This window comes from Vicugna pacos, chromosome 16, assembly GCF_048564905.1.
Source record: "Vicugna pacos chromosome 16, VicPac4, whole genome shotgun sequence".
NCBI classification, from domain to species: domain Eukaryota; kingdom Metazoa; phylum Chordata; class Mammalia; order Artiodactyla; family Camelidae; genus Vicugna; species Vicugna pacos.
Genome location: NC_133002.1, coordinates 58,514,502 through 58,540,918, shown reverse-complemented (window position 1 = coordinate 58,540,918; position 26,417 = coordinate 58,514,502). Strand labels below are relative to the sequence as shown.

Below are 26,417 nucleotides of genomic sequence, written 5' to 3'. Positions count from 1 at the left end.
TGGGTAGGCACTGATCTGGCTGCCCAAATCGAAGAGGCTCCAGGGAGCTGAGAACAGGCGAGGACCCGTCACGCCGGCGCACGAACGCTACTGGGAACACACACATAGTGTCTAAATCTCAGCCACCGAACTTGATGGAGCGCGCTAAAACACTGTCTGCCTTTGTCGCACGCACTAGCGGCTGCTGGTTTGCAGATCTATATACACCTGTCACCTCCGCATGGCCACGTGCAAAGAGCCTTAGGCCGTCCTGCGCTCCCCAGCCTCAGGAATTTCTACGTGGATTTTAACTCTGCTGCCTTCAGTGCCGGCGTCCTTTTCCCTCGTAACTAGGCAAAGCACCCAGCGCTCATTCATCCAGAGCTCCCCTGTGAAGTCCCGGAGGCTTCCTACCACGGTGCCTCATGACCATGAGAGATGCGGAGACACAGCGCGTCACTGCACATGAAATGGTTTGTGCGTTTTATTAACAGATGACACTTCCTCCACGATCCCCCGACCTCTGACTCCAAATTTTTAACACCCAAGCGTACCCCCTACTCAGGTCACATTAACTGTCAGGATGCCTTTGCGGGCATTTTGGTCCCGCAGGACAGGCTGGGGACCAGGTTCGAGGGCTGGCCGCTGAGAGGCGCCGGCGCAGGGAAAGAGGGCCCGGCCGCCTCGCTCACGTGCGTTAGGTCGGTGGACTCGCGCTCCAACACGCTGCTGCCGCGGGCGCCCTGGACCGCGACACACACGCGGCCAGAGGCTCTGCGCGGGGCGCGGCGCAGCAAGCCCGCACAGATCTTGCGGAAGCCCTTGCGGAAGTGCTTGGAGACCAGAGCGTAAACGATGGGGTTGACGCACGAGTTGGCGTAGGAGACTAGGTGCGAGAGGATACGCAGCGCGTAGGTGGCCCGCGTCAGAGGGAAGCGGCCGAACCACACGCAAAGGATAAGCGCGTGGTGAGGCATCCAACAAAGGCAGAAGAGTGCGGCCACGATGATGATCATACGCGTCACCTTGCGCTTGGCCCGCCGGGCGCCCGAGCTGGCGGCCACCGGGTCGACGGCGCGCCAGAGGTAGCGCAGCGTGCGCGCGTAGGTCAGGCCGAGCACCACCACGGGGAGCACGTAGCTGAAGACAAAAGTGCAGAGGTCCATGGCGCGGCGGCGAGGCGCGCTCCACACCGGGTGGCACACGGTCAGGTTGGCCAGCCGCGACTGGCGGTAGTAACTCAGGTAGGGCCCGGAGAAGAGCAGCGATAGCCCCCAGATGAACGCGATGGCCGCCAGCGCGTTGCGAGGCGTGCGCAGCTCGCGAGAGTGCAGCGGGTATCGGATGGCCAGATACCTGCGGGTCAGGCCAAAAAGAGAGACGTCAGGTGAGCCAGCGGATTCTCTAGGCAGGGCTGGGTCCCTCCACCTCGAGCCCTACACCCGCTCTCGAGGAAGAGGAAGGTCCCTACCGCAGGTTAACACCGCACAGCGCGCAGGGCGACACAGCGCATCCAGGACACCCTAAGCCGCGCCTAAATGGGGGGGAGGCGTATAGTATAGGCCTTTCAGTGGCCCTTCCCGGGACTACGACCACAGCCAGGCTCCACCTGGTAGGGCACCCAGTAGATTAAATTGGCTTTAGGACTCCAGGGGATGGAGCTATGATTACCCATCAATGATGGCGCCGAGAGAGTTAGGACCCAAGTGCTTGGAAGCTCTAGTAGCAGACAGCCTGGAGATACGTCAGGCAAGGTACCGTGAGGGAATTCCTTAGAGAAGCCGACGGTGGGTCCCACCAACGCTCTTGGAACCAACACACTTCGTGTTCAGTGGAATGGGAAGTATATGGGGAATGCAGCCTCATCTGCTGCCTGTCCAGAGAAGGTCGGGAGGACGTGGGGGCGGGGAGTGGGGGAACCAGGTGAATACTGGAGTCAGACTCGGATTTTTTCCCCAGCAATCATCCAAGTGTCCTTTCAAGATTCAGCTTTGGTAGTGGGGACCCTTGGGCAGGCACTCCTCTCCTGCCCTTGACCCCAGGCCTGCTGTGGGGCGTGTGCTTGCTGGGACTTTGGTGTGGGCCCTCGCGAAGGACCCAAATTCCACAGGAAGAACCAGAGAGTCGACTGTGCCCAACAAACTGTGGCTTCAAGATGAAGGAGGTGGGGGCGCCTGAGTATGACCCTGAGAGACAGACTTAACGTACAAGATTACTGGATGGGCGACTCTGAGCACATCACTTAGGAACTCCCTCTTGTCTATAAATTGGGCGCAGTAATCCCTCCCATCCCAGCCTCACAGGGGCGCTGAGCTTCAAGGGAGATCCAACACGCGGGCACGCTTTGTACCCGGAAACGCTGTGCTTTGTTAGATGCGGGTGGCGCCATAGAGCTAAGGTCTCCAGCCTGCAGCCTCCAGGACGCATCTAAGAGGACACCAAGGTCCCCCATTCCTATTCCTGTTTCTCCTCCTCCTCTCCTGCTTGTCTTTCACTCCCTCCTGGACCCCATGATTTCTTAACGTCCTTTTCTACTCTCTGCGCATGCCTCCCTGACCCGCCCCCTTCTCCAGCCCCAGCCTGCGATTTCGACACCCTGGGCCGCCAGGGCCCTCGCTCACCTGTCCAGGGAGACAGCGGCCAGCGTGAAACTGCTGGCGTGCATGGTGAGGAAGATGAAGAAGTGGACGGCTTTGCAGAGCAGCGAGCCGAACACCCAGCCGTCCAGGGTATAGATGGTGGCCTGGAAGGGCACGCAGCACACGATGAAACACAGGTCGGCCACGCCCAGGTTGAGGATGAACAGGTTGGTGGTGCTGACCGCCTGGCCGCCGCGCAGTAGCACGGCCAGCACCAGTGCGTTGCCCACGGTGCCCACGAAGAAGATGAGCGCAAACAGCGCAGGCACGATGACTGCCTCCGGCTGCCAGCTCCCCGCGCCGGCCGCCTCGCTCGCGTCCTCAGTGTCCAGGCCACCCGAGCCATTCATGATGCCGCCGCACCCGAGGCTGCCCGGGCTTCTGCAGCCGTCTGGGTCCTGGCGAGAGCGCAGCTCCGGCGGCTCCAGCCGCCGCAGAGCCCAGCTCAATTCCGGGGAGCTGCAGGCGGAGTGAGCCTCGCTGCGGCTGGGGCAGAAGAAGGGGGTGCGCTGGGGCCAGGGGGAGGAGCGAGCAGCCGCAGGGTGGGATGATCCCCCGCCGCGCTGGGGGAAGGGCTGTCCAGCGGCTCCCGCGCGTCCCGGCCACGGCACAGGCAACCCATCCCGGGGACGGAGGGCCGCACTTGGGCCTGCCCGCCGGCCCTCCCGGGGCAGGCTAGTGGCGGGGGAGGGAGGCGTTGTCTTCGAAAGAGTTCCAGGCGGCCCCTACAGTGTAGGGGTGAGGAGCGATGAGGAGCGGAGGCGGATGAGGGGCTGCAGTTTTCCACAACTATCGAGTAGGACGGCCCTGCCGGCCCTGCCGTGTGCTCCGCTCCTCTTCCCGCTTCCAATTCCCAGGAGCACCGCACCTCACAGGAACCCAGGGAGCAGCGGTGCGGAGGGTGGAAGGAGGTTTCTGAGAGAATTTCATTCCCTTCTCTTCCCCATTGAGTGTTTTCCCCTCTAGTTCAATCCAATAAAAATGTATTGAGCATCTGCTGTGCGTCAGGCTCTGTACTTGGCGTGGTGCCTCAGTTTCCACAATATTACTATATGGGCCAATAACACCTTCTCCGAGGGCTCTGGTGACGATAGAGTGAGATGTATGTGAGACCTGAAGCCAGCAGGTAGAATGAATCAAATTCTTCTCTTTCTCCTTAACCTATTCAGATATCCAAAAAGAGAAAACTTGAGGAAATACAAAACACCAGAGTTCCATGCATCAGTAGTAGTTTCCTAGATGGCCAGGAGAGTGTTTAGGTCACAATAAAACCTAGATATTTGTTTCTGATTTTGTCATACTAGGCACTAAATATTTGAGCCCCAGAATCATGTTTCTACAGATTTTAAAAACTGGGTCTGAAAATCGCCACCTTCTGTAGCTTGACTTCCTGCTTCACCTTTTCCTGCCCTGTTCTTTGAGTCCCAGACAAAAACTTTTTTTTTCTATACCCTCTCCCCCATCTCATCTTCAGGAACCCAGCTAATCACCCCTCTTGGTAGGGAAGGCTTATTCACACCTCTGCCCTGCTTGCTTATTCATTGAATAGGAAGATAATAACCATTCATGTTTCTGTGATGCTTGCCCATCATTTATTCAATATGCATTTATAAAGCACCTACTCCTTTTCCAGGCACTGTTCTGGGTCTTTGGGCTATATCGATGAGCTCTACAAAGATCAAGGCCCTCCATGAGCTTCCTTTCTAGCAGGGGAGACAGACAAGAAACATAATTCAAGTAATTTATGAATCAATTACAAGTTGATAAGTACTTGCAGGAAAAGTAGATTAGGGTGAGGGAACTGGGACTCCCGAGGGGGTGGTGATGGTGCAATTTAAAATAGGGTGGTCAGGCAGACCTCATTAGGAAGGTGACATGTGAGCAAAGACTTGAAGGAGATGAGGGAGCTAGCTTAGCAGACATCTAAGGGAAGTGCATTCCAGATAAAAGAGCCAGTGCAAAGACCCTAAAGCAGGAGTGTGACAGTGTCCCTAAATAAGGAGACTGGTATGGCTTGAGTTGAATGAACCAGAAGGAGACTGGTAGGAGGGGAGGTGGGAGGCACAGCATGGAGGACTTTTTTTCCATTGTAAGGAGGACTTTTAGTCTGAGAAGAGGATCCACTGCAGAGTTTCGACTTTAGGACTAACATGAACAGAGTTTTTTTAAAGCGTTACTGAGATATAATTCATATGCCGTACAACTTACCCATGGATAGTGTTTGTTTGATTTTTCGCATATTCACAGAGTTGTGCAACCATCACCACAAACAGTTTTAGAACATTTTTGTCCCTGCCCAAAGACACCTCCCACCCCTAGCCCTAGGAAACCACTCTTTCTGTCTCTAGATTTGCCTATTCTGGCCATTTGATATAAATGGAGTGATACAATATGTGGCTTTTTGTGTGTGGCTTCTTTTACTTAGCATGTTTTCAAGATTCATTTACATCATAGCATGTATCGACAGTTTGTTCCTTTTTACGGCCAAGTAATATTCCATTGTGTGATATCACATTCTACTTATCCATTCATTTGTTGATGGACATTTGAGAGACTTACTTTTTAAAATTATTTTTAATCATGGTAAAATATACAATGCACAATTTGTCATCTTAAACATTTTAAGAGTACAGTTCAGTAGTGTTAAGTATGTTCACACTGCTGTACAACCAATCTCCACAACTTTTTATTTTTAGAGGAGGTACTGGGGATTGAACCCAGGACCTTGTGCATGCTAAGCATGAGCTCAACCACTTGAGCTATATTCCTCCCTATCCAGAACTTTTTGATTTTTGTAAAACTGAAACTCTATAACCATTAAACAATAACTCCCCATTTCCCCTGCCTCCAGCCCCTGGCAACCACCATTCTACTTTTTATACATTTGACTACACTAGATACCCCATATAAGTGGAATATTACCAGATTTGTCTTTTTGTGACAGGCTTACTTAACTTAGGACAATATTTTCAAGCTTCATCATGTTGTAGAATGTGTCTGAATGTCCTTCCTTTTTAAGGCTGAATAATATTCTATTGCATGGATAGACCACGTTTTGTTTATCTGTGAGGGCCACTAGGTTGCGTCCACCTGTTGGCTATTGTGAACAATGCTGCTGTGAGCATCAGTGCACAAATGTCTTTTCAAGACCCAGCTTTCAATTCTTTGGTATATATATCCAGAAGTGGAATTGGTGGATCATATGGTAATTCTTTTAATTTTCCAAAGAACTGTCATACTGTCTTCCATTGTGGACATACCATTTTCTATTTCCACCAAGCTTATAATTTCTCCACATCTTCACCAATACATATTATTTTCTGTTATTGTTATTTTTAATAGCAGCCATCCTAATGAGTGTAAGGGGATAACTCATTGTGGTTTTGATTTGCATTTCCCTGATGATTAATGTAGATTTACTTTTAAATGCACCATTTCATTTAGTCTTCATAACCGTCTTTATTGGTTATCGCCAGTCACAGATGAGGGTAAAGCTTTAGAGGGAGATTAAGTTATTTGTCCACAATCTCCCAGCCAATAAGGGCGGAGCCAGAATTGGAGCTGCAGAGCTGACTCCAGAGCTCGCACTGTCAATACTGCAGAGTAAAGATTTATAGTATCCTTTGCTTTAAAACTTCTCTCTCCTCGGATTGCTCGCCCCAAAGAAGAGCACAGATCCCCAACGGTCTGAGAAAGTCCCTGTACTATGGTCGGCTCCAGAGGAAAGCGCAGACACAGGCGGTTCCCTCACAGACGGGGTGATTCGATCCGTAGGGTGGGAACTCCATCTCCTGAGTCCCCAGGGAGGTAGACATTCCGAAGTCCAAAGGTCTTATCCAACCGCCCTAGCCCTTTGTGCATGGGACATGAGCCGGATCCCCGGTGCAGGGATGCGGGGTCGGAGAGCGCATCTCTGGGTCCTCCGCCTTTGGTGGACGGGAAATGGTATTCCCCTAAAAGACCTCAGCAGCTACGGTCTCCTAGCATGTCGGGGCCCTCGGACTATCCCGCCACCCTTCGAGACCCCGGAATCTAAGCCCACGCGCAAGCGCGCTCCAACAAGTGGCCGCAGCCTGCGGGCAGAGCCGTCGACAGCGGAGTCCGCCGCTATCCCGTCAGCCCGTCCGAGCAGGTCCCGCTCTCTCCCGCTCGGGTCGTCCCGCCTCCTCTATCCCGTCCTGCTCTGCGGCGCAGGGGCAAGATGGCTGCTGAGAAACAGGTTCCTGGAGGCGGCGGCGGCGGTAGCAGCAGCGGCGGAGGCAGTGGCGGTAGCGGTGGTGGACGCGGTGCCGGAGGAGAGGAAAATAAGGAAAACGAACGGCCTTCAGCCGGATCGAAGGCAAATAAAGAATTCGGGGATAGCCTGAGTTTGGAGAGTATCCTTCAGTAATGGGGCCTAACTCGCAATGACTACGTGTCGATCTGGCGGGCTGGGGGCGGGAGAGGCGACGGGGCCCGGCACGTCCTGGGCAGAAGAGGCCGAAGGTTGCAGTTTCTCTCGCCCCTACTTTTTGGCATTTAGAATTACAAGGTCTCTGTTTCGACCGGCCTTTCCTTGCATCTCCTTTACCCTCCAGTCTGGGGAACGTCCTCTTCTTTCAGGCAGCACCGGAATCCTGGGCAGTTTTCTGTAGTTTCCCCGCAGTTGCCCAGTTGGAGAGCTGGTGAAGGGACAGACACTGTGGCCACCTTAGTGAACTACTGCCTTGGCACCTTGGGCCACCGTATCGGGGAAAGGAAACTGCAGTCTTGACCTGTCGACTCAATATTTCTGACAACCGTCGAAGAATAGATAATGAAAATTACAGTCTGATGGTCTGGAAGTGGAGGCAAAAGTTGACTGTTCTAAGGAAAAGCTTATTGCCCGTTTTGAATATAAACCAAAGTAGGTTGTGAACATTACTTGTATACCTTACTTAGCAGGTCTGTAGGCATTTTATCTTGTTGAGAGTCGTTCATATGAGCTGGAGAAATCGGTTACTAGTTTTCACCAGAGGGTATCACAGTTGAGTGCTTATGACACTAATTTGTGGTTTTTTGAAATGAAAAGTAGTGGAGAAAATGGAAGTGAATTTCTGAAATAACACATTTAGCCTGACATCTTAATTTAGTGAAGTTTTCAAGGGGTTGGGAGTTTTACTTTCTGAACTGGTGACGTACTTCCAAATGGATGTTAGAATGCCTTAATTTTACTACAAACCTTATATTTCCTTGTCTCTTTTTAGTTATGGAAATAGTCTTATTTATTTTAAAATACACCTATAGAGAAGCATTGAGGAAACTTTAAAAGAAAACTAAAATTGTAGACAAAGGTCACTGGACTTCCTAAAGTTTGAGACAGTCCTAAAATATTTTGAGATCCTTAAGGAGAGTTTGGTCAGTGCTTTTTCTTTTAAAAGACAAACTGGGATTTTAATGCAAACTGTGGTCTTGTTTGGTTGGCGTGTGCTTACCATAGGCACATGCATCGTCACAGCTGTTAAGGAACGTCAGGTTTAGCAGATGTAGGAGGTTATGCAAATAGAGAAGTAATACACGTCATTTATAACCTGAATCTGCTTGAATGAGTAAAATATTGGGTCCAGGTGTAAATCAGTGGGAACCACCCCAGATACAGCCAGCCTTTAGGATCCAGCAGCTTTATTTAAGCTGTTGGGTTTCATTAATCCTCAATGGCCAATAATGCCCTCCTTTTTCAGTTTGAAAGTAGTAATAGTTCAGGCAATCAACTTTTCTGTATGCTTACAAGATAGCTGTCCTATTGCAAGATAGCTATTGAAAATGGTTACCAGAGATTTCACTAGTTAATGTACTAAGTATTTGAGAAATGTTTAATGTGCTATAGTTTGATGCAAATATAAACTAATGATACTAATATAAGACTAATGTTTTGATTTATTTTGATTCTCGCCATTGTGAGCTTTTCCTTAATCTTGGCTCTAGTTCTTCAGATAATTAAGGAATCCCAGCAGCAGCATGGTTTACGGCATGGAGATTTTCAGAGGTACAGGTTAGTATCATATTCAAGATATATAGAAATCATTGTGGAATTTCCAAACTTGGTTTGCTTTCATTAATAACCTACTTACTCTGCTCTATCGGAAAGTCTAGCTCTTAACTTATATTGAATCCTCAAAAAGATACTTAATTTTCCAATTTAAAAGGAGCCCATCTTTTTATCCATTTTGCCTCACAGTATTGCAGATACATTGGAGGCTTCTGAGAATAACAAGCAGTTATTATAATCTTTTTAAAATTTTAACCATGTTACAGAATCTTGGTTAAGTTCAGATTTTTGGTATTTCAAGCATTATATAAGGGGAATTTCTATACTGTCATTAAAATTTATTGGTAAACTTTTGTAACAACCTTCAAGTTGAAAAACATTTAATGACAAAAAATTGAATATGTGCTTAATATATAATACAATTCAGTACTTTGAAAGCAGACATATCCAACTATTTCTATATTGTAGATACAGGCTTTCATTACCTGATTTTTAAAAGTACTACTAAAACACCCTACATCTCAGATTCTAAGAAATTAGCTTTGTGGTGAAGGGCCAAGCACTGCGGCAAAGTGATCAAGGTGAGGAGAGATGGGAGAGGAAGTGGGAGAAGTAGGCAGGGCTCTATTGGCCAGGGTGACTCGTTCAGGTGTTAATCCAGCTATACTGGGAAGCCACGAGTTTTAAACAAAAGATTATTAGAATTTGATTTTTTTTTTAATTATTAAAGAAATTTTCGAAACTAAATGTGGAGATGTTAGTATAGTGAACCTATTACTCAGTTGTTACAGTAATCAGCTTCCTGCCCTATTAGTTTCCTCTGTTCCCTCTCCTTTTTAAAAACATTTTATTGAAGGATTTTTAAAAATCATTTTACTGAAATATTGTTTATGTACAGAAAAGTGTACAGAAGATGATGAATTTTTTACAACCTGTAACCAGCACCCAGATTGAGATGGAACAAACATTACCAGCATCCCAGAAGTCCCTCTTTTGCTCTTCTAATCACAAACCCTCCCTCCCCGAGGATCATCACAATCATGACTTCTAATCCTTAGATGGGTTTGCTTATTTTTGAAATGTATCTACATAGCATCACATAGTATATATAGTACTCTTTTGTGAGCGCCGTCTTTCTTTGTTGTCTTTCTTTCAACATTATGTTTGACATTCTTCCATGTTGTGTATAGTTATAGTTCTTTTATTCTCATTGCTTTATGTTACTCTCTTATGTGATTGTACCACAATTTATTTTCTACTGTATCATTGCTGGGCATTTGGTCCTGTTCAGGCTGTTACAAAGAGTGCTGCCATAAACATTCTTATACATGTCTTGGTGGAGAGAAGTATTCATTTCTATTGAATATATACCCGGGAGTGGAATTGAATAGAATATGTTTATGTTCAGCCTCAATAATATACTGCCAAACAGTTTTTCAAAGTTGTTGTACCAGTTTACACCTCCTACCAGCAGTGTTTGAGACCTCAGTTGCTCCACGTCCTTGCCAGCGTTTGGTATGGTCTGTGTTGCATTTTTTGCTGAATTATTTGAAAGCAAATCCTAAACATTTTATCATTTCAACCATCAATACTCTAGTTTGTATTGCTAACAAATAAGGCTTTTGAAAAACATAAGCAAAATAAAATACTGTTATCCCACTTAACCAAATTGGTGATAATTTCTCAGTATCATCATATATAATGATGTAAATAATGTAAAAATGCGTCGTTATTAAGTTTGCCCTAATTTTTTTTTAATGTTTATTTATTTCTTAATGGAGGTACTGGGGATTGAATCCAGGACCTCATGCATGCTAAGCAGGCACTCTACACCGAGCTATATCCTCCCCCTTGCCCTGATTTTTTTTAAAAGTCTTCATAACTTTAAAAATTTGAAAGTCTCAGACTTACAAAAAAGTTACTAGTATACTACAAATAACACTTTTTTCCTGAATCATTGAGGGTGGATTGCGTACCTGATGCCCATTGCCCCGGAATACTTTTAATGTGTATTTGCTACAAACAAGGACATTTTCCTACATAACTGCCATAATCAAAAGCAAGAAACTAATGATAAATTGTTATCTGATCATCAGACCCCATTCAGGATTTCCTAACTGTCCCAGTAATTTCCTTTATAGCAAAAGGATCCAGTTCAGAATCACTGCATATGGTTGTCATAGCTCTTTAATCTTCACTGCAACATGGTCCCTCAGTCTTTGATTTTTCAAGATCTTGATGCTTCTGAAGATTACAGGCCAGTTGTTTTGTGGAGTGTCACTCACTTTGAGTTTATTTGATGTCGCCTCATGATGAGATTCAGGTTATCCATCTTTTTCAGGAACATCACAGAAGTAATGCTGCATTCATCTCATTGCACCCATCTGGCGGTCCACAATTTCAGTTCATTCCGTTAATGATGTTCATTTTGTTCACTTAGGATGACCTCGGCCAGACTTTCCCACTGTAAAGTTACTCCTTTACCCTTTGTAATTACTAAGAATTTTGTGAGGAAACAATTTGAAACTATGTAAATAGCCCATTCTTCATTAAACTTTCAACATATCCATTTATTTGTATCTATATGTACTCATAGTTTCCTATTTCATTCTGTCAGTTGTATTCTGATACTAACATTATTTATTTTGATGCTCTGATTGACCCAGATTTGGCCAGTGAGCCCCTCCAAGTTGGCTTTCATGTCCTGTGACATGCTCCCATCTTTTTCTTTCTTTCTTTCTTTCTTTCTTTTTTTTGTTTTTGAGGGAGGCAGTAATTAGGTTTATTTATTTAATGTAGGGGATTTAACCCAGGACTTGATACATGCTGGGCATATGCTCTACCACTGAGCTATATCCTCGCCCCACTCCCGTCTTTCTTGAAGTCAGATTTTGTTGAAGTATTATTTATAAACAGTAAAATTCACCCTTTTTAGGTATGTAGCAGTTTGATGAGTTTTGATAAATGTATGTAGTCAGGTAACTATACAGTGAAACAAAGAACAACATTTCCATCATCCAGAAAGTTCCCCTGTAGTCAGTCTCCTCTTCCCCCCTCCCCGGCTCTTGGCCATCATTGTTCTGACTTCTGTCTTTATAGTTTTGCTTTATTTCAGAACAGTCTTTTGTGTCTAGATTCTTGCACTTAACATATTGCTCGGTGGTATTCCATTGCAGGGATGACCCACAGTCTGCTTTCTGTTCTCCAGTTGTATGGCTATTGCTTGACTCCAATTTTTGGTTCTTTGGGGTTTTGTTTTTTTTTGAACTTTTTTTTATTGCTTTATAGTCATTTTACAATGTTGTGTCAAATTCCAGTGAAGAGCACAATTTTTCAGTTATAAACGAACGTACATACTTTCATTGTCACGTTCTCTTTTGCTGTGAGTTTGGTTCTTTTAATTATAGTTATTAATTTTTTCAACGTTGCATTTTCCATTAGATTTTTTTGGGTGGTAAAACATACATAGCATAAAAATTACTTTGATACGTACCCTTTAGTCCATTTTTATGTCTTTTAAGACATAAAAACATTTGTATATGTATGCCTACCAACTAGTATTTTTGGTCTTCTAGTCTTTTTCTATGCATCTTTTTTCATAAGTTTGCTCATATTGTGTATACAACATTGTGTCCCGCTTTTTTGCCGAACATTATATGGTGTATATTTCTCCGTGCCTGTAAAAATGTTCCGTACATGTGATTTTTATTAGTTGCATTATAACCCAATATGTAAGCATACCATGATCTATTTACCTATTCCCCCAAGTTGGTTATTTATATGATAGCCAGTTTTGTAGGTGTAAAAATTTTGTTCCTATGTATCTCTGTATTTTCTCTTTGTATTTCTGATTACTTCTTTAGTATAGAGTACTGTAGAAGCAGACTGTCAGTTCAGGGAGTATGAACATTTTTAAGGATTTTGATAAATGTATCCATATTGCCAGAAAATTTTTACCATTTTATATTTCTGCCCATAATGTATGAGTGTTCCATTTGATTTTTATGTAAAAGGGTAAGTGATGATTAAAGCATAATTACAGATTAGGGAAAAGATCTAGTTCATAGATTTAACCAGACTATTACGTCTTCTTTTTGATAACCTGTACTCTGGTAGCTTTAAGAGATGCTGAGTCATGATTTAAATACCTTTTATATTGTAAATTATATGCTGTATTATTGATTATGGGTTGGTAAAATTTTGTATGTATTTTACACTAATTTAGTCAAAATATATTTATTGCAAATCTATGTGTTATATGCTAAGGCATTGGGAGGAATTCGGAAATAAAATCATCTTTGCACTAAAGGGGTTTATATTAGCAAGACAGACATGTAAGAACATAACGATGACGCTCTCACGCTCTGGTAGATGTGAGGATAAAGAGCTGTGTGAGTACGGGAGAGGGAGGCTTGGCATAAGAGGAGACGTTTATTGTATTTCTTGGCGCTATCCTAATTAGCCGCCTCGTTTTTCTGCAGATGTGCTTGCAGTTCCTTTCTCCATGTCTTCATTGTCATCACAGTCTCCCTCAGGATGCCCCTTCTCCCCTTTTACATTTGTCATTACCCTACTGATTCTTTCAGAGTTCACCATAAGTCCACTCCAGTGAAGGTGTTAATAAGAAGAAAGTGATTACTCATGTCCTGTACTTTTAGCTTGACATTTGCCTTGTTTTTTTGGTTACTATTTTATCTGCATTATTCTCTCCAACTAGAGTGTGAGTTCTTTGAGAATGGGTACTGTGTCCTCTATCTCTTCATGTTTTCTGTGATACAGTTATACTTCCTTACACGTTTTAGTTCATTGAATGTTTGCAAGAGGATGGTGGTGTCTGTAGCAACTGTAAGTAGAGAACACCCCAAACTTTTGATATGACCTTATGGAATGTACTATTGAAAATACTGTCGATTTGGCTGAATGATTTTTGTTTATGTTTTCTTACAGGGGCTACTGTTCCCGTAGACAAAGACGTCTTCGGAAAACACTCAACTTCAAGATGGGAAACAGACACAAATTCACAGGGAAAAAAGTAACTGAAGATCTTCTGACTGATAACAGGTATGACTGCTCAGTGCTAAGTGCTGAATACATCTTGTTCATACACTTATTGAACAACTAGTGTGCCAAGTGCTGTGCCAAACTCTTTAGTTATTTCATGTGATTCTTTTAGCAGCTCTGTGGAACAGGCATTTTTACTGTTCCTGTGTTACAAAATAGGGAAACTGAGGCTCAGAGAGGTTCAGTAACTAAGAACTGTGGTGGGATGGTAAATGTTGGAAGTCAGTGATTAGAATCTAACTGGTTATTAGGTAAAGATTCTAAAATGCAAATTTTAATGTCTGAGTGGTTAAACTTAAATCAGCATATCTTAAGAGAAATCTGACCATATGTAAATTATTACAAAGAGTTTTGTAATTCAAATGTTGAATCATTCATGCTTCATATTTGCTGAAGGATTACTCTGTCAAGCAACATGCATTAAAAGTCTGTAGATCAGTTCCTCAAACTTGACCTGTGGGCCAAATTGGTCTTCCTGCCACCTGTTTTATGTAAATAATGTTTCACTGGAACACAGCTACACTGTGTGTTTAGGAATTGCTTCTGGCTGCCTTCGCGCTGCAATAGTAGTTGTGACAGAGACCGTATGGCCTGTAATGCCTACAATACTTACTGTTGAGTGCTTTACAAAAAAAGTGTGCTGCCTCCGGTCTAGGATGTAGCCAGGACTGAGCTAGACATCAGATTGGTTGTAGAAAAGTCAGGGAGGCATAGTTACTTAACCTCATTGATTGCGACATTGTTGAGAGGTGCTGGTCGTGTATAGAACAGGGGACACTACAAGTTAGCAAAACTGCCATATTGTGTGTCATTTCCTCATAAGAACGCTGAAGTCTTGAAAGGGAGAAGTTAGTTTGAGGGTTCTTGATAGGGAAGCCAGGAAGCCAGATTGTGTGCCTGGACTGCCTCTATTTCCTAAATTTGGAAGGGGTAAGCCTGAGTTTGCCAAGTTTGAGGTGGTAGCAGTCTTCTTAATAAGATGTATCTGCTCGGTGGTTAGAAACCTATCAGAGATGCTGATGGTTGGTTCTGAGAAGGGCAGCTCCCCGGAGGAAGGTGAGGAGAGCGTAGGGAAGGGTTGAGAGGCCACAGATTGCACTTCAGAGAATATCTGAGTCTGATGCGCCTGGCCTGTCCTGTTCACTTGACCTGTTCTCTCTCTGGTTTAGGTATTTGCTTCTGGTTCTGATGGATGCCGAAAGAGCCTGGAGCTATGCCATGCAGCTCAAACAGGAAGCCAACACTGAGCCCCGAAAACGGTTCCACTTGTTGTCTCGCCTACGCAAAGCCGTGAAGCATGCCGAGGAGCTGGAACGCTTGTGTGAGAGCAATCGTGTAGACGCCAAGACCAAGCTGGAGGCTCAGGTTAGTGTCTTAACATCAACTTTGCTTAATTGTGGAGATTAGAAATGTGACTTGAAAACAGAAATACAGTTAAACAGAACAGAGTTTCTTACATTGTATACTGGTAGTCAGGAGGGGAAAAAATCCCAATCTTGCTTTTAAAAGGTGAAATTGTCATTTTTCTGCTCTTGAGCTCTTGGGTTTTAATTTGCTCTAACTTTAAAGAAAGCTCATGTTTCTTTTGATGTGTACATGGAAGACTTATATCTGGGAAATTCACAAAGTAAGAATTTTTTTATTAATGAATATTTGAAAAAGAGATGAATGATATTTCAAGTGTATATTCAAATTTTGATGCTCATGTTATAGCCCAGAAACTGATTCTTAAGTAAAATGAAGAAAACAAACTTTCTTTATTTTGAATTTCTTTCCTGGGAAGCAAATGAATCATAATGTATCACATTTTATAAGTGAAATAAATTTTTTCTTTTAAAAACAACCAGAATGTCTCTGTATTTCTTGATGTCAAAAGTTCAAAGTACGTAGAGGAGATTGAGCTGTTACACGGGGTCTCGGGTGTTGAAGCAGTTTGTCTTTTCCCGTCGCCTTACAGGCTTACACGGCTTACCTCTCAGGAATGCTGCGTTTTGAACATCAAGAATGGAAAGTCGCCATTGAGGCTTTTAACAAATGCAAGTAAGTCCTCGGATCCAAAGGCTGTGACCCACTTTGACTGGCATCACATTCAAGCTGCAGATGAGCTGAAGATTGTTTCTGTGAAAGTTATTACCATTTCTTTCCTTCTTTTTTTTCCTTCTCTTTAGAAATGTTGATTGTTCTCTCTCAGCCTCAGAACATGCCAGCTCTGGTAGTTGGTGGAAGGGCTTCTAAGGCCCATGTTTTGTTTTTAGCCACTGTGTTTCTTGTGAGTTTATTTTCTTCAAGTGAGGCTGTTGTGAAACCTAATGTTTCTTCCCTCGCAGAACCATCTACGAGAAGCTGGCCAGTGCTTTCACGGAAGAGCAGGCTGTGCTCTACAACCAGCGCGTGGAAGAGATCTCACCCAACATCCGCTACTGCGCATACAACATTGGTGAGCAGCGACTGGGCTGGGCGCCGGCAGGTGGCTTGGTGGGCGGTCATCTCAGGGAGCCTAGGGAGTTTCTCTGGCCTGGGTGTTGGTTGATGGAAAAAGTAGAATTGTCGGAATCAGCCCTACTCAAAACCCAGGAGGCGATTGCTTGTGTTTAGGCCCTTTTATCTTCCGTGCTCACCGAGAGCTTTGTAAAAGGACTCGGACTTCGTTGAAATGTGCTTTTGGAGGGGGAAGAGCTTGGAGCTGAATCTGGTATTTCTCGAGGGAACAGGCAAGACCCTTGAGGATTTTCCACTCACTCTCTCGCTCTTTCTCAGGGGACCAATCAGCTATCAATGAACTCATGCAGATGAGATTGAGGTCTGGGGGCACGGAGGGTCTCCTGGCTGAAAAATTGGAGGTAATCTAGTATGCACATTTTTGTAAAAAGTCTGGTTTGAAAAAAGTCCAGTAAGAGAAGTAATCCATAATTCTGTCAACGCAGGGATAATTGCTATTAATATATGCATATTTATATCTATATTGTCAACAAAACCTTTTTTCACTTAATATTTTTAACTTTTCAACTTTTTTACTTTGTTGCTCATAGGAAAAGGAAATATAAAAGATTGGAAAAAAATTGGGGGGGGGGGACCAAAATCATGTTGGTTACCACCCCGAGGTAACCACTCTTAATAATGTGATGACTGTTTTGCAGACTTTTGTATATGTAGAGAAGGCATACGTTTTACAAATAGGATCTCAGTGGGGTAGGGATAAAAAAAATAGGACCTCAGTATATGCTGTTTAGTCATGTGCTTCTTAAATTTAATGTTATTTGCATTTTTTCCACTTCAATAAATACATTTCCAAACATTTTTTTAATTGAAGTATAGTTGATTTATAACGTTTGAGGTGTACAGCAAAGGGATTCAGTTATACATATATATCTATTCTTTTTGAGATTCTTTTCCATTATAGGTAATTATAAGATACTGACTATAGTTCCCTGGGTAGTTCCACAAATCTTTTGATGGCTGCATAGTATTCCATTGTGGTACACGTTTTGTTTGACCAGTTCACTATTGTTGATTATTTAAAATGGTAACTGGTAGTACCATGAATATCTGTGTCCCCAGTTTTTGTACTGTTCTTAGTACTTCCTTAGGGATAAATTGTAAAAGTGGAATTGAATGTTTTAGAAGCTTTTAATATACATTGACAAATATTTTTAGTCAGTTTCTACTAATTTACATTTCTGCTTGTGGTGTGTACTGTTACGCTTTTCTCCAACCAAAACTTAGTGTTGCTCTTCTTAGCTTTCTGTCATGTCCTTTTAATGACTGAGTTTCTATAGGCTAAGAGATATGATACCAAGGAGGAATTTAGATTAAGTTTCTGTATACTCTATAAGCTATAATGTGCTAGTTATAGAAAGAGACAAATGATAGTTTCCACTCATTTTTCACCTTGATCACTCATACCCACAGTGAAAGCCTTACTTTAAAACTACTTCCCAGGCATTGATCACTCAGACTCGAGCCAAGCAGGCAGCCACCATGAGTGAAGTGGAGTGGAGAGGGAGAACCATCCCCGTGAAGATCGACAAAGTGAGGATTTTCTTACTGGGATTGGCTGACAATGAGGCAGCCATCACCCAGGTAAGGAGCAGGAACCTGTTATGTTCCCTTCTGTATGTCTGAAGGTTGTCCATGTGTGTTTAATATGGAGTGTTTTGTTGGTGTTCATTTCTCACAAAACAAAAATTCATCTGAATGCTGCTTGGGATTTAGTAACAGTCTCACGATGCCCCTCTTGAATGAAATTATTTTGAAAGCTGAGTTTATTGAGTTCTTATGTGTAGAGGGCAAAGAAATTGACAGTGACAGCCTTTACTAAAAATGGGAGCAATAAGAGGCTGGCTTAGAGTAAGGGGTCACGTTTGGCCCAGCAGGTGGTGCAGCAGCATAACTACTGTGTTCCTGGTGTCTTTCTCACCTCTTGTCCTAGTCTTCTGACCCTAGAGGGCCACCTTGTTCCTAGGCCCCTTAAAGGACAGCCTAGCTAAACTGAATCTCTTGTTCTACGTGTGATAGATCTGCTACATTCACGCAAAGCTGCACTCCCCGGTGCTCTTACTAACATAATTGTTACCTGTTTGTGGTTGTGAACAACCAGATGAGTTCCAAAGGATGAGAGATCCTGGTCATCTTGGTTTGTGTGAAGTAGACAGTGATTGAGGCTTTTTTTTTTAGAGCTCCTCCCTATTAGGTGAAGAATGTCTTGGGGACGTATCTTGCCTTGTAAAATAATTCAGTTTAGGCTACACTAGACCAAGTGAAGACATTTTACAATTGCACTTGAAGCCATTGCCTTTGAAATTGAAGATCACTTCAATCATGTGGTGACTAGTTGAGCTGTTCGGACATTTTTAAAGGATTACTGTCAGATTTGAGTTTTAGTGTAGTTGAAGAATTGACTTCTGGTCACAGCCCCCCTTATAAAGCAGTTCAAGATTGGCCAACATTGAATAGATGAAAATACTCATGGTCAGTCATCTCATCACAGCTGCTGTTGGCCTGTGTTCCCACCTCGTCTTCGGTGTGCGTGTTTATATAGTTAAAAATATTCTATTTAATACCCATCTTTACTATACGCAGATAATGGCAGGTGTCCTTTTAAAAATGCTGTTTAATCAAAGCACATCTTTTACTGGACATTTGCATTTCCTACACCTTTTGAGCACTATAAACAGTGGTGTAGTGTAGTGAGTCTTTCTAGATGGATTTTTCCATACTTTGGATTGCTGTTGTAGAATAAACTACAATCAAAAAGTATCATGTAGATTTAAAAATACATATGTGACCTCTTTTCTGACTGAATGAAGTTATTCAAACTAAGAGTTTTCAGTCTTGGTTTAGTGGGAATGTTTATTTTAAAGATTTGTTTATTAAGCACCTGTTCAAAGAAGCGAGGTGGAGGGACAGCGAAGGAATCTCATTGGGTTTGATAGTTTGGGTTTTTTTCCCCTCAAGTGTGCTGTGTGTTGTTTACGGTATTTAAGGTCCTTATCAAGAAGAAAGTAATCCTTCAATAAGTAGCTCTTTGCAGTAATACCAAAGCTTCGTAATGAAAGTGAGGCATGTTTGTGTTGTGCTAACATTTTCTCATGGACATCCATTTAACCCCATTATCATTTATGTCTTACTTACATTACTTCAGTTATTAAATTTAAAAATTATGCAAGTGCTTCTGTGCATAAGGGTCAGCGTTCTTCCCGCTAGACATGCTTTATGCAGTTCTATGGCAGGTTAGTCCAAGATTTTATGCTGAGGGTAAGTCAGGGTGAGTGGCCAAGGCTTCCTGTCCCAGCTACTGCAGGCTGTCACTGCTGCATGTAGCTGCTCCTCAGTCAAATTGAGTCACTAGAAAACCTAGCATGAAGCTTTCTCCTGTAGCAGTAAACTCTGTAATATGCAGATACACGAGGAATATTGTATGGGTTTTTAATTGTTACTCCAAAAGGTACAGGGATGTGTTGGAACAGTGTGTGAAATCAAAGGGCTGGAAAGAACCAAATGAGGAGAGTTTCAGATCTTTCAGTTTGGAAAGATAAAGGCTGAAGAGGGAAGAATGTTTGAAGCCTGTTAACATAGTGAATTACATTGATTAATTTTCAGTGTTTAACCCAACCTTGAATGTCTGGGATACCCAACCCCACTTGGTTATAATGTATTGTACCTTTTATATATTGCTGGATTTGATTTGTTAATGCTTTAAGAATCTTGCATCTATTTTCATGAGAAATAGTGGCCTATGATTTTCTTTTCTTGTCCATAATGTCCTTTTTACAGTTGGTGTCAGGGTATACATACCTCAAAAAACAAGTTTGTAGATGTTCCCTCCTTCTCTGTTTGGGTTTGTTTTTTTCCCTTAAATGTTGTGATTCACCAGTGAAACCATTGGGTCTGGAGTTTTCTTTGTGGGAAGGTTTTTTAAATTTGCTTTTGCTTGTTTTAAACAAATATAATTCCTTTACAAGTTCTAGGGCTGTTCAGATTCCCTTTTTCATCCTGTGTCAGTTTGGGTTTTATTTTTTAAAGGAATTTACTAATTTCATGTACATTATTGATTTTATTGACATAAAGTTTATAATATTCCCTTATGACCTTATAGAATTTATAGAATCTACAGTATTATTTCCTGTTAAGTGCCTGGTTAATGTGCTAGTTGTGGTGAATACAGTTATCTGTGGCTTTTAAGGATCTTACAGTGCATTAGGGTCACTTGACTATAGGAGACCTTTAAATATAGTAGCTCTAACAAACTATGTAACAATCCTGGGAATCCCGATACGGTTTTACATTAAAAACATTTACATGCCTAATGTGCTATATGACACATACACCAGATCAAGCCAGTAAGTAAAATAACTTCAGTACAGTGTCAAATAAAATCCAGTTAAATCCTCAGAAGTCAGGTCTAACACTGTGGCTGATTAAATGTGTATTGAATTGAATGAATCATGGGTCATTAAATGTGGGAAATGCCCTTTGGCCAGTTGAGGCTAATCTGCAGAAGAACTACTTGCTCCTTGTTGCCACTGTCAGATTATTCGCCAGTTCTTGTACTGTGTTGAGTGGTTCTCTGCCTGGGCTATGCCCTAGAGAGACAGGGCTTTTCACTGCTGTATTTCCTAATCCAGCTGATGTCAGTGTTTGCCACCCCCGGAACTGGAGTGCAGAAATTTGGTAGCCCCACTTACTACTTGCTTGTAGAGGTTTTTAGGACATTGAGATATACCAAAACAGTGGTTTACTGAAAAGCATGAAAGGAAGAAATAATTCAGGGAGGTAATATTCATGCCAGAGACTGGAGCTGAGACTTAATCAGCTGCCAGTATCCAGCTGCAAAATCCTTCGTTTCTTTAGCCAAGATTTAGGTCTTCATATTCTAATTACCTTACTTACATTGTCTTACTCAATAATTGTCTCACTCTGTAATTTATTTCTATTTTGCTTTATTAATACTTGATCACACCTAAATTGTCACTGTTGGTTGCATTGTGAGGATGTAAGGCAGCTCTTTGGTGGTGTAGGGGGCAGGGATTAGAATATCTGCAGATTTGATTATTCTTATCCTCAAGTTATGGCTAATATTTTAATGTTTGAATGCAAGGGAGATGCTTTCTCCTTTACTTAAAAAAAAAAATCTGTTGTTAAGTGAGGTTTGTATCCTTTACTAGATTTCCATGTGTGTTTTTCCTGCACCTCAGTGGGCCAAGTGAGGCCTGGTTCTCATCCCCTGGTTCTCCTGCAGGTGTATGAGTTTGGTAGACAATTGGTCGGACCCAACTTGTTTGTCTCTTAGTCGCACCACCACCTTTAAGCAATTTCTTTAGACAAGTGAAAACAGTCTGAGAGCTCTGTCTTTAATAGCCTGGGGTCTCTTATCTCAGGACACAAGCAGCCGGTTTTAGTGAGCCTTGAGGTGTGGCTTGAGGCTGTAGAAAAGCACATCCTAGAGTGTTTGAAGTTCAAATGAAAATTGATCTAGAATGTGTTTCTTTGTTAGAACTGAATAACATTGCTTTGGAGGCGCAAGGTTTCTTCTTTGTGTCAGAGGCATACCCGGGGAAGGTCCCGCCGACCAGATTCTTACGCAGGGAGTCTTCCCCTTGTGTTTGGCAGCACATTCTTGTGGGTTCAGCGACAGACTTGAGGTGTCTGCACGTCGATTCTGAGGAGCCCTGCCTCTACATACGAATGGAGAGGCGTTTCTTCTTCCTCTCTCCTTTCAGGTTATCTTAGCCTCCAAGATAGGTTTATAGAAGAATTTAAGTAGCAAAATAAGTTCCAGGCTTCCTGTTTGGAGGCATTTTGCCCGGCCCACAGAGAGTCGTGAGCTCTGCTCCAGAAATTAGTGGCCTCTGTGTCACTGTGCAGTGTGGGCGCTGCGAGAAAAGCACAACTGACCAAAGTCCTCACCTTCAGATAGGAGTTTTCCTTCGTTGTGGTTTAAGACTTTTGTAAAATTCGCAGTGGAACTTAGAATTTTCTGGAAGAAGAGGGAAAGTTTGCTTCTGTTCAGTACCTTGATGCAGAGGTTTCCTTATTCAAAAAACGAAGGTAGTATGTGGCAGTAAAGAGACTTAGCATTTAACATCATTTTAATTTTTTTATTGGAGCCATACCCTCCCTATAGGAAAGGAGACATCCTGTGTAGCTGGTAAAACCAAGTTTACTTTTCTCCTGCACACCCACTGCCGCAGCTGCTGAACCCCACCCATCTTAAAGGGGTGTTGGTGGCATATTTACAGGATTGCATGATATCAAAACTGGGAGTTCATCCACCTGCTGTTAGCATGGCTCTGGTATGTGTGTGTGGTGCCAGGTCTGTTGCATGTTAACTGTACGGCTGCCCCGTTCCACGGGATCAGTACTTTGAAAATGTGGGCCAGTGAATTTGGTTAAATAATTATAAAGAATCTTGCTAACTTGAGATGCTTGGCAGTGTTTTGTGTGAAGTGTGTTTCTCCAGAGCAGTAGCCACTTGAACGCATATTGCTATGTAAATTAATTAAAATTTCAGGTGCTGGATAGCCACGCGCAGCTAATGAGCACTGCATCGGACAGTGCAGGCTTACATCATCACAGAAAGTTCTAGTGGGTCACACTGCTCTCGGTGTCAGTGAGTTAGTGGTGGCTGTGTTTGCCTTTAGAAATTTATAGAATAGCTGTACCCCTGAGTTGTTCCTAAGTTACTAAACAACAGGAAAGTCAAGTAACTTATAAATAGAAAAGTATGTTTGGTTTATATTGGGTAATCTACAAGGAAGTTTTTTTTCACATTGGAACCTAAGAGTTCTTAAGAGAAGAAGAGGTTTTTCTTTAAGCCCCTTCCAACCATCTCTAAAGGAGTGGGTAGCACTTGAGGGTGGAGGGGTTTGGGCTTTCTTGGAGTTCAGCTGAATGTCAGGAGATCAGATTGGATGTTAGTTTCGATGGAAAGTCAAATATAACAATGGGAATGTTGATGTTTTAACGTCAGAGTGGGTCTGCCAGTAACACAAGTTCATCTCCTTTCTGCCTTCTGTCCATTCCCACCTGCTCAGTCAGATTCTTTAGAATGATAATGTGGTTTGGCAGGTATTCAGTTAGTGAATCACTTTTTGCCTTATCCCAGCTGGCTGGCGGAGGGGTGACGCCCTGTGCTTTGCAGACACTGTCATCAAGTGTCTGTCAACCTCATCGGCCCTGAAAAATGTTCTCAGCGTAGCCACATGGACTATCTGAGTGCAGAATTTCTGTGGTGGAGAGAACCTCACATAATATTTAGGAGAAATATATTTTTGATTGGCTGTTAATTAGTAATGTTTTTCACTTGCTTTGACCTAAAAGAAATCCAGTATCTACAAGTCTGTTGGGTTACATTTGTAAGGGCAAATTTGCTGGCAGTTTGACAGTATACTGAAAGACAGTCTGTTCTGGAGGGAAAAAGGAAAAGAAACTTCTGGTGTGCTGCGCGTCAGTGTGAGGTAGCAGGTAGCAGTGCTCCAAGTCTAGCCTGCAAGGCTGCTCTGGGGATGCCAGGGGCAGGTCCTGAGCCAGAGGTAGAGGTGTTGGAGGAGGCTGGTACGAAGTTCTATGATAGGAGAAAAATTAAAGCAGCTGTTTGTTGCCTGACAGTTTTAGATCAGTTATGCAGATACTTTTTCAGTATGTTCACTTTATATTTTTACATATATGTGTTTCTCACTTCGGTACAAATAGTGAATAAAACTATAAGAAAAATCGTGTATGGTAGAGAATCTTAATAACTGAAAGGATCTCTGACTTGGGGTGTTTTTGGTTGGATTTTTGTTTTTCTTTTTTTGTTCGTTTTTTTATTTTGTTGGTTGGATATTTATGTTCATGTCTAATTGGAGGAAGCAAAGTGCTGTTAGGTCCTGCTCTCATCAGAATACTGTGGCTTACTCAAAAAAAAAAAAAAAAAACTACCGCATTCTGCCTTTGTTCAGGCTGAAAGTGAAGAAACCAAGGAGCGTCTGTTTGAATCCATGCTCAGTGAGTGTCGGGACGCCATCCAGGCCGTTCGGGAAGAGCTCAAGCCAGATCAGGTAGGACTGTCAGCTACGGCACCAGCTCTTCTCTGGGCTGAGGTCCTCCTCAGTCTGTGTGTCTCATTCTCATGTGGGGTCCCAGTGGTCTGAGGGCTTTGGCTGCTAGCCACTGCTCTGTTTAGGTATGGTGACAAACAACAGAAGCCCCTTCTAGGCTCCCATCAGGTTGAGCAATTCTTTTCTCTCTATCCTGTTTCTCCTAATGGTTTCGTGTAGTACCTGTTAGGCCTTTGGTCTCAAATTCTTATCTCCAGGTGAATTCCTCCAGTGTTCCCTTTTTCTAATATCAGTGTGATTTATTCAGGCATCTAGGCTGAAAACCTCAGAACTCTTTCTTCCCTGTCACCAAAAACCTGTTCCTTCTCCCTTTTGTCATTTCACCTGCCCTTTGTCCCATCCACCTGTTTCTGATGAGCCTTTTGTATTATGCCTGGACTACCACAAAGGTCTCCTGATTGCTTTTCCTAACTTGATTTCAGTTTGGTCCTCCAGGCCTTTTTGCCAGAAGAGCAGATGAATCTTTCTAGATCCCATTTCACTGTCTCCTTATGAAAAGCCCAGTGATTTACTGGGGTCTTAGAGCAGTGGTCTCTAAACTCATGGTAATGCACCCCAGAAGTAAAATTGAAGATTTACTTCTGATACATTTATTTGTGAATTATAAACCTTATTATTCAGCTGACTTGGGATATATAAAATGCATTAAAACAAAGTTTTTAGAATTGAGAAATATAAATAGAGGCTTTAGTTCTCTTCTTATCCCATGCTCTCAGGGCTCTATGCAGGTATAGTTCAGACTGCTTGAGCTGGTATGTCAGCCTTCCCCTGTCTGTTTCACACCTGTTTCAGGCATTGTGCTTTGCTTCCCTCTGAACCTTCTGCCTTGAGCTGTTTCGCACTTACCTGTCCCACCTTAGTGCATCCCTAACCCTGTTGTCCTTTCCCTCCCTCCTCACACCTGGCTTCTCCTTCCTCTCCCTTTCACATGTCCAGACTCTGGCTGTCTTTCAAGGTGCAGCTCATAGCTCACCATGTCTGGGAAGGTTGCCTGCACTACCCGAGCCCACATCTCTCCATTTTCTGAATATCTGATACTTGCAGCTGTAATTTTTGTTTGATAGGTACTGCCTTTTAACACTCTGTGCATTGTTTTATATTTATTTGTTACATTTTTAAGATTATAGGCATATTAAAAGCAACTGTGTATTTCTTTAGTCATCTACCACAGCACCTTCTGTATAAAAGGTTCAATAAATAGATGTTGGGCTGTAGTCACTTGTTACCTTCTCCCGTTAAGCTGCCTTTGTATATTATACTTCCCCTCCTTGATTTAGCAGGTACGTACAGAGCCCAGCCTCTGCCGTTCACCTTGAATGCACAGCAGCTGAATTCAGTACATACCTCACAGAATGGAAGGAATATGGTGATAGGAAGGTGTATTCGTTTTCTGTTGCTGCTGTAACATTACCATAAACTTAATGGCTTAAAACAATGCAAATGTATTATCTTACAGTTCTGGAGGTCAGAAGTCAAAAATGGGTTCATAGGGCTGCATTCCTTTTGGAAGCTCTAGGGGAGAATCCATTTCCAGTATTCCAGAGAATGCATTTTCCACTGGTAGAGGTCTCCTGCATTTCTTGCCTTGTGGCCCCTTCCTCCATCCTCAAAGCCAGCAGCATAGTATCTTCTTTCCTGCCCAACTTCTGCTTCAGTCCCAGTATCTCCTGTATATTGTTGACCCTACTGCCTCCCTCTTATAAGGAGCCTATGATTATTTGGGGCCCACCTGGATAATTTAGGCTAATCAAGAGATCCTTAACTTCATCACATTTGTAAGATCTCTTACCATGTAAGGTAACATCTTCACAGGTTCCAGTTAGGATGTGGACATCTTTGGTGGCCATTATTCAGCCAACCACAAAGGCACAGAGCTTGGGTCTAAGACACAGATCCTCAGATGAAGCTGTGGACTGTGGCCTGTCTGTCGTCGGTGCTTTGGGTCTGGACACTGGACGCAGTGGTAGGAAACCTTACTGGCCATTACTCTGAATTCTCTTGTTCAAGTCCAGTTTTTGGATGCCAGTGGCAACTGAGTGGCCCTGTTCTAGAATATGCCTAGTAGATCTCTGATATTTGAGGACCTCTAACTGTCTGTGCCTGTGTTCCAGGGCACTGGGGCACCACACCATT

At 43.2% G+C, this 26,417-nt stretch overlaps 2 protein-coding genes across 2 annotated transcripts in view; one reads left to right on the top strand and one right to left on the bottom strand.

The window, feature by feature from the left end:
• Window positions 1–447: 447 nt before the first annotated feature.
• On the bottom strand, window positions 448–3,442 carry GALR2 (galanin receptor 2). Its single transcript, XM_006199407.4, is given in 3 exon segments — window positions 448–653; window positions 656–1,335; window positions 2,601–3,442. Coding segments are annotated over 3 exon segments (1,161 nt in total). The 5' UTR covers window positions 2,969–3,442; the 3' UTR covers window positions 448–540.
• A 3,357-nt stretch (window positions 3,443–6,799) lies between these two features.
• The window catches only part of SRP68 (signal recognition particle 68), a 28,284-nt gene continuing 8,666 nt past the window's right edge, over window positions 6,800–26,417 (top strand). The window contains exons 1-9 of the mRNA XM_006199404.3: window positions 6,800–6,994; window positions 8,562–8,628; window positions 13,573–13,686; window positions 14,856–15,051; window positions 15,644–15,726; window positions 16,014–16,123; window positions 16,444–16,526; window positions 17,626–17,766; window positions 24,126–24,224. Coding sequence (XP_006199466.1) covers window positions 6,820–6,994; window positions 8,562–8,628; window positions 13,573–13,686; window positions 14,856–15,051; window positions 15,644–15,726; window positions 16,014–16,123; window positions 16,444–16,526; window positions 17,626–17,766; window positions 24,126–24,224 — 1,068 coding nt within the window. The 5' untranslated portion in view covers window positions 6,800–6,819. The remainder of the gene's footprint in view (window positions 6,995–8,561; window positions 8,629–13,572; window positions 13,687–14,855; window positions 15,052–15,643; window positions 15,727–16,013; window positions 16,124–16,443; window positions 16,527–17,625; window positions 17,767–24,125; window positions 24,225–26,417) is intronic.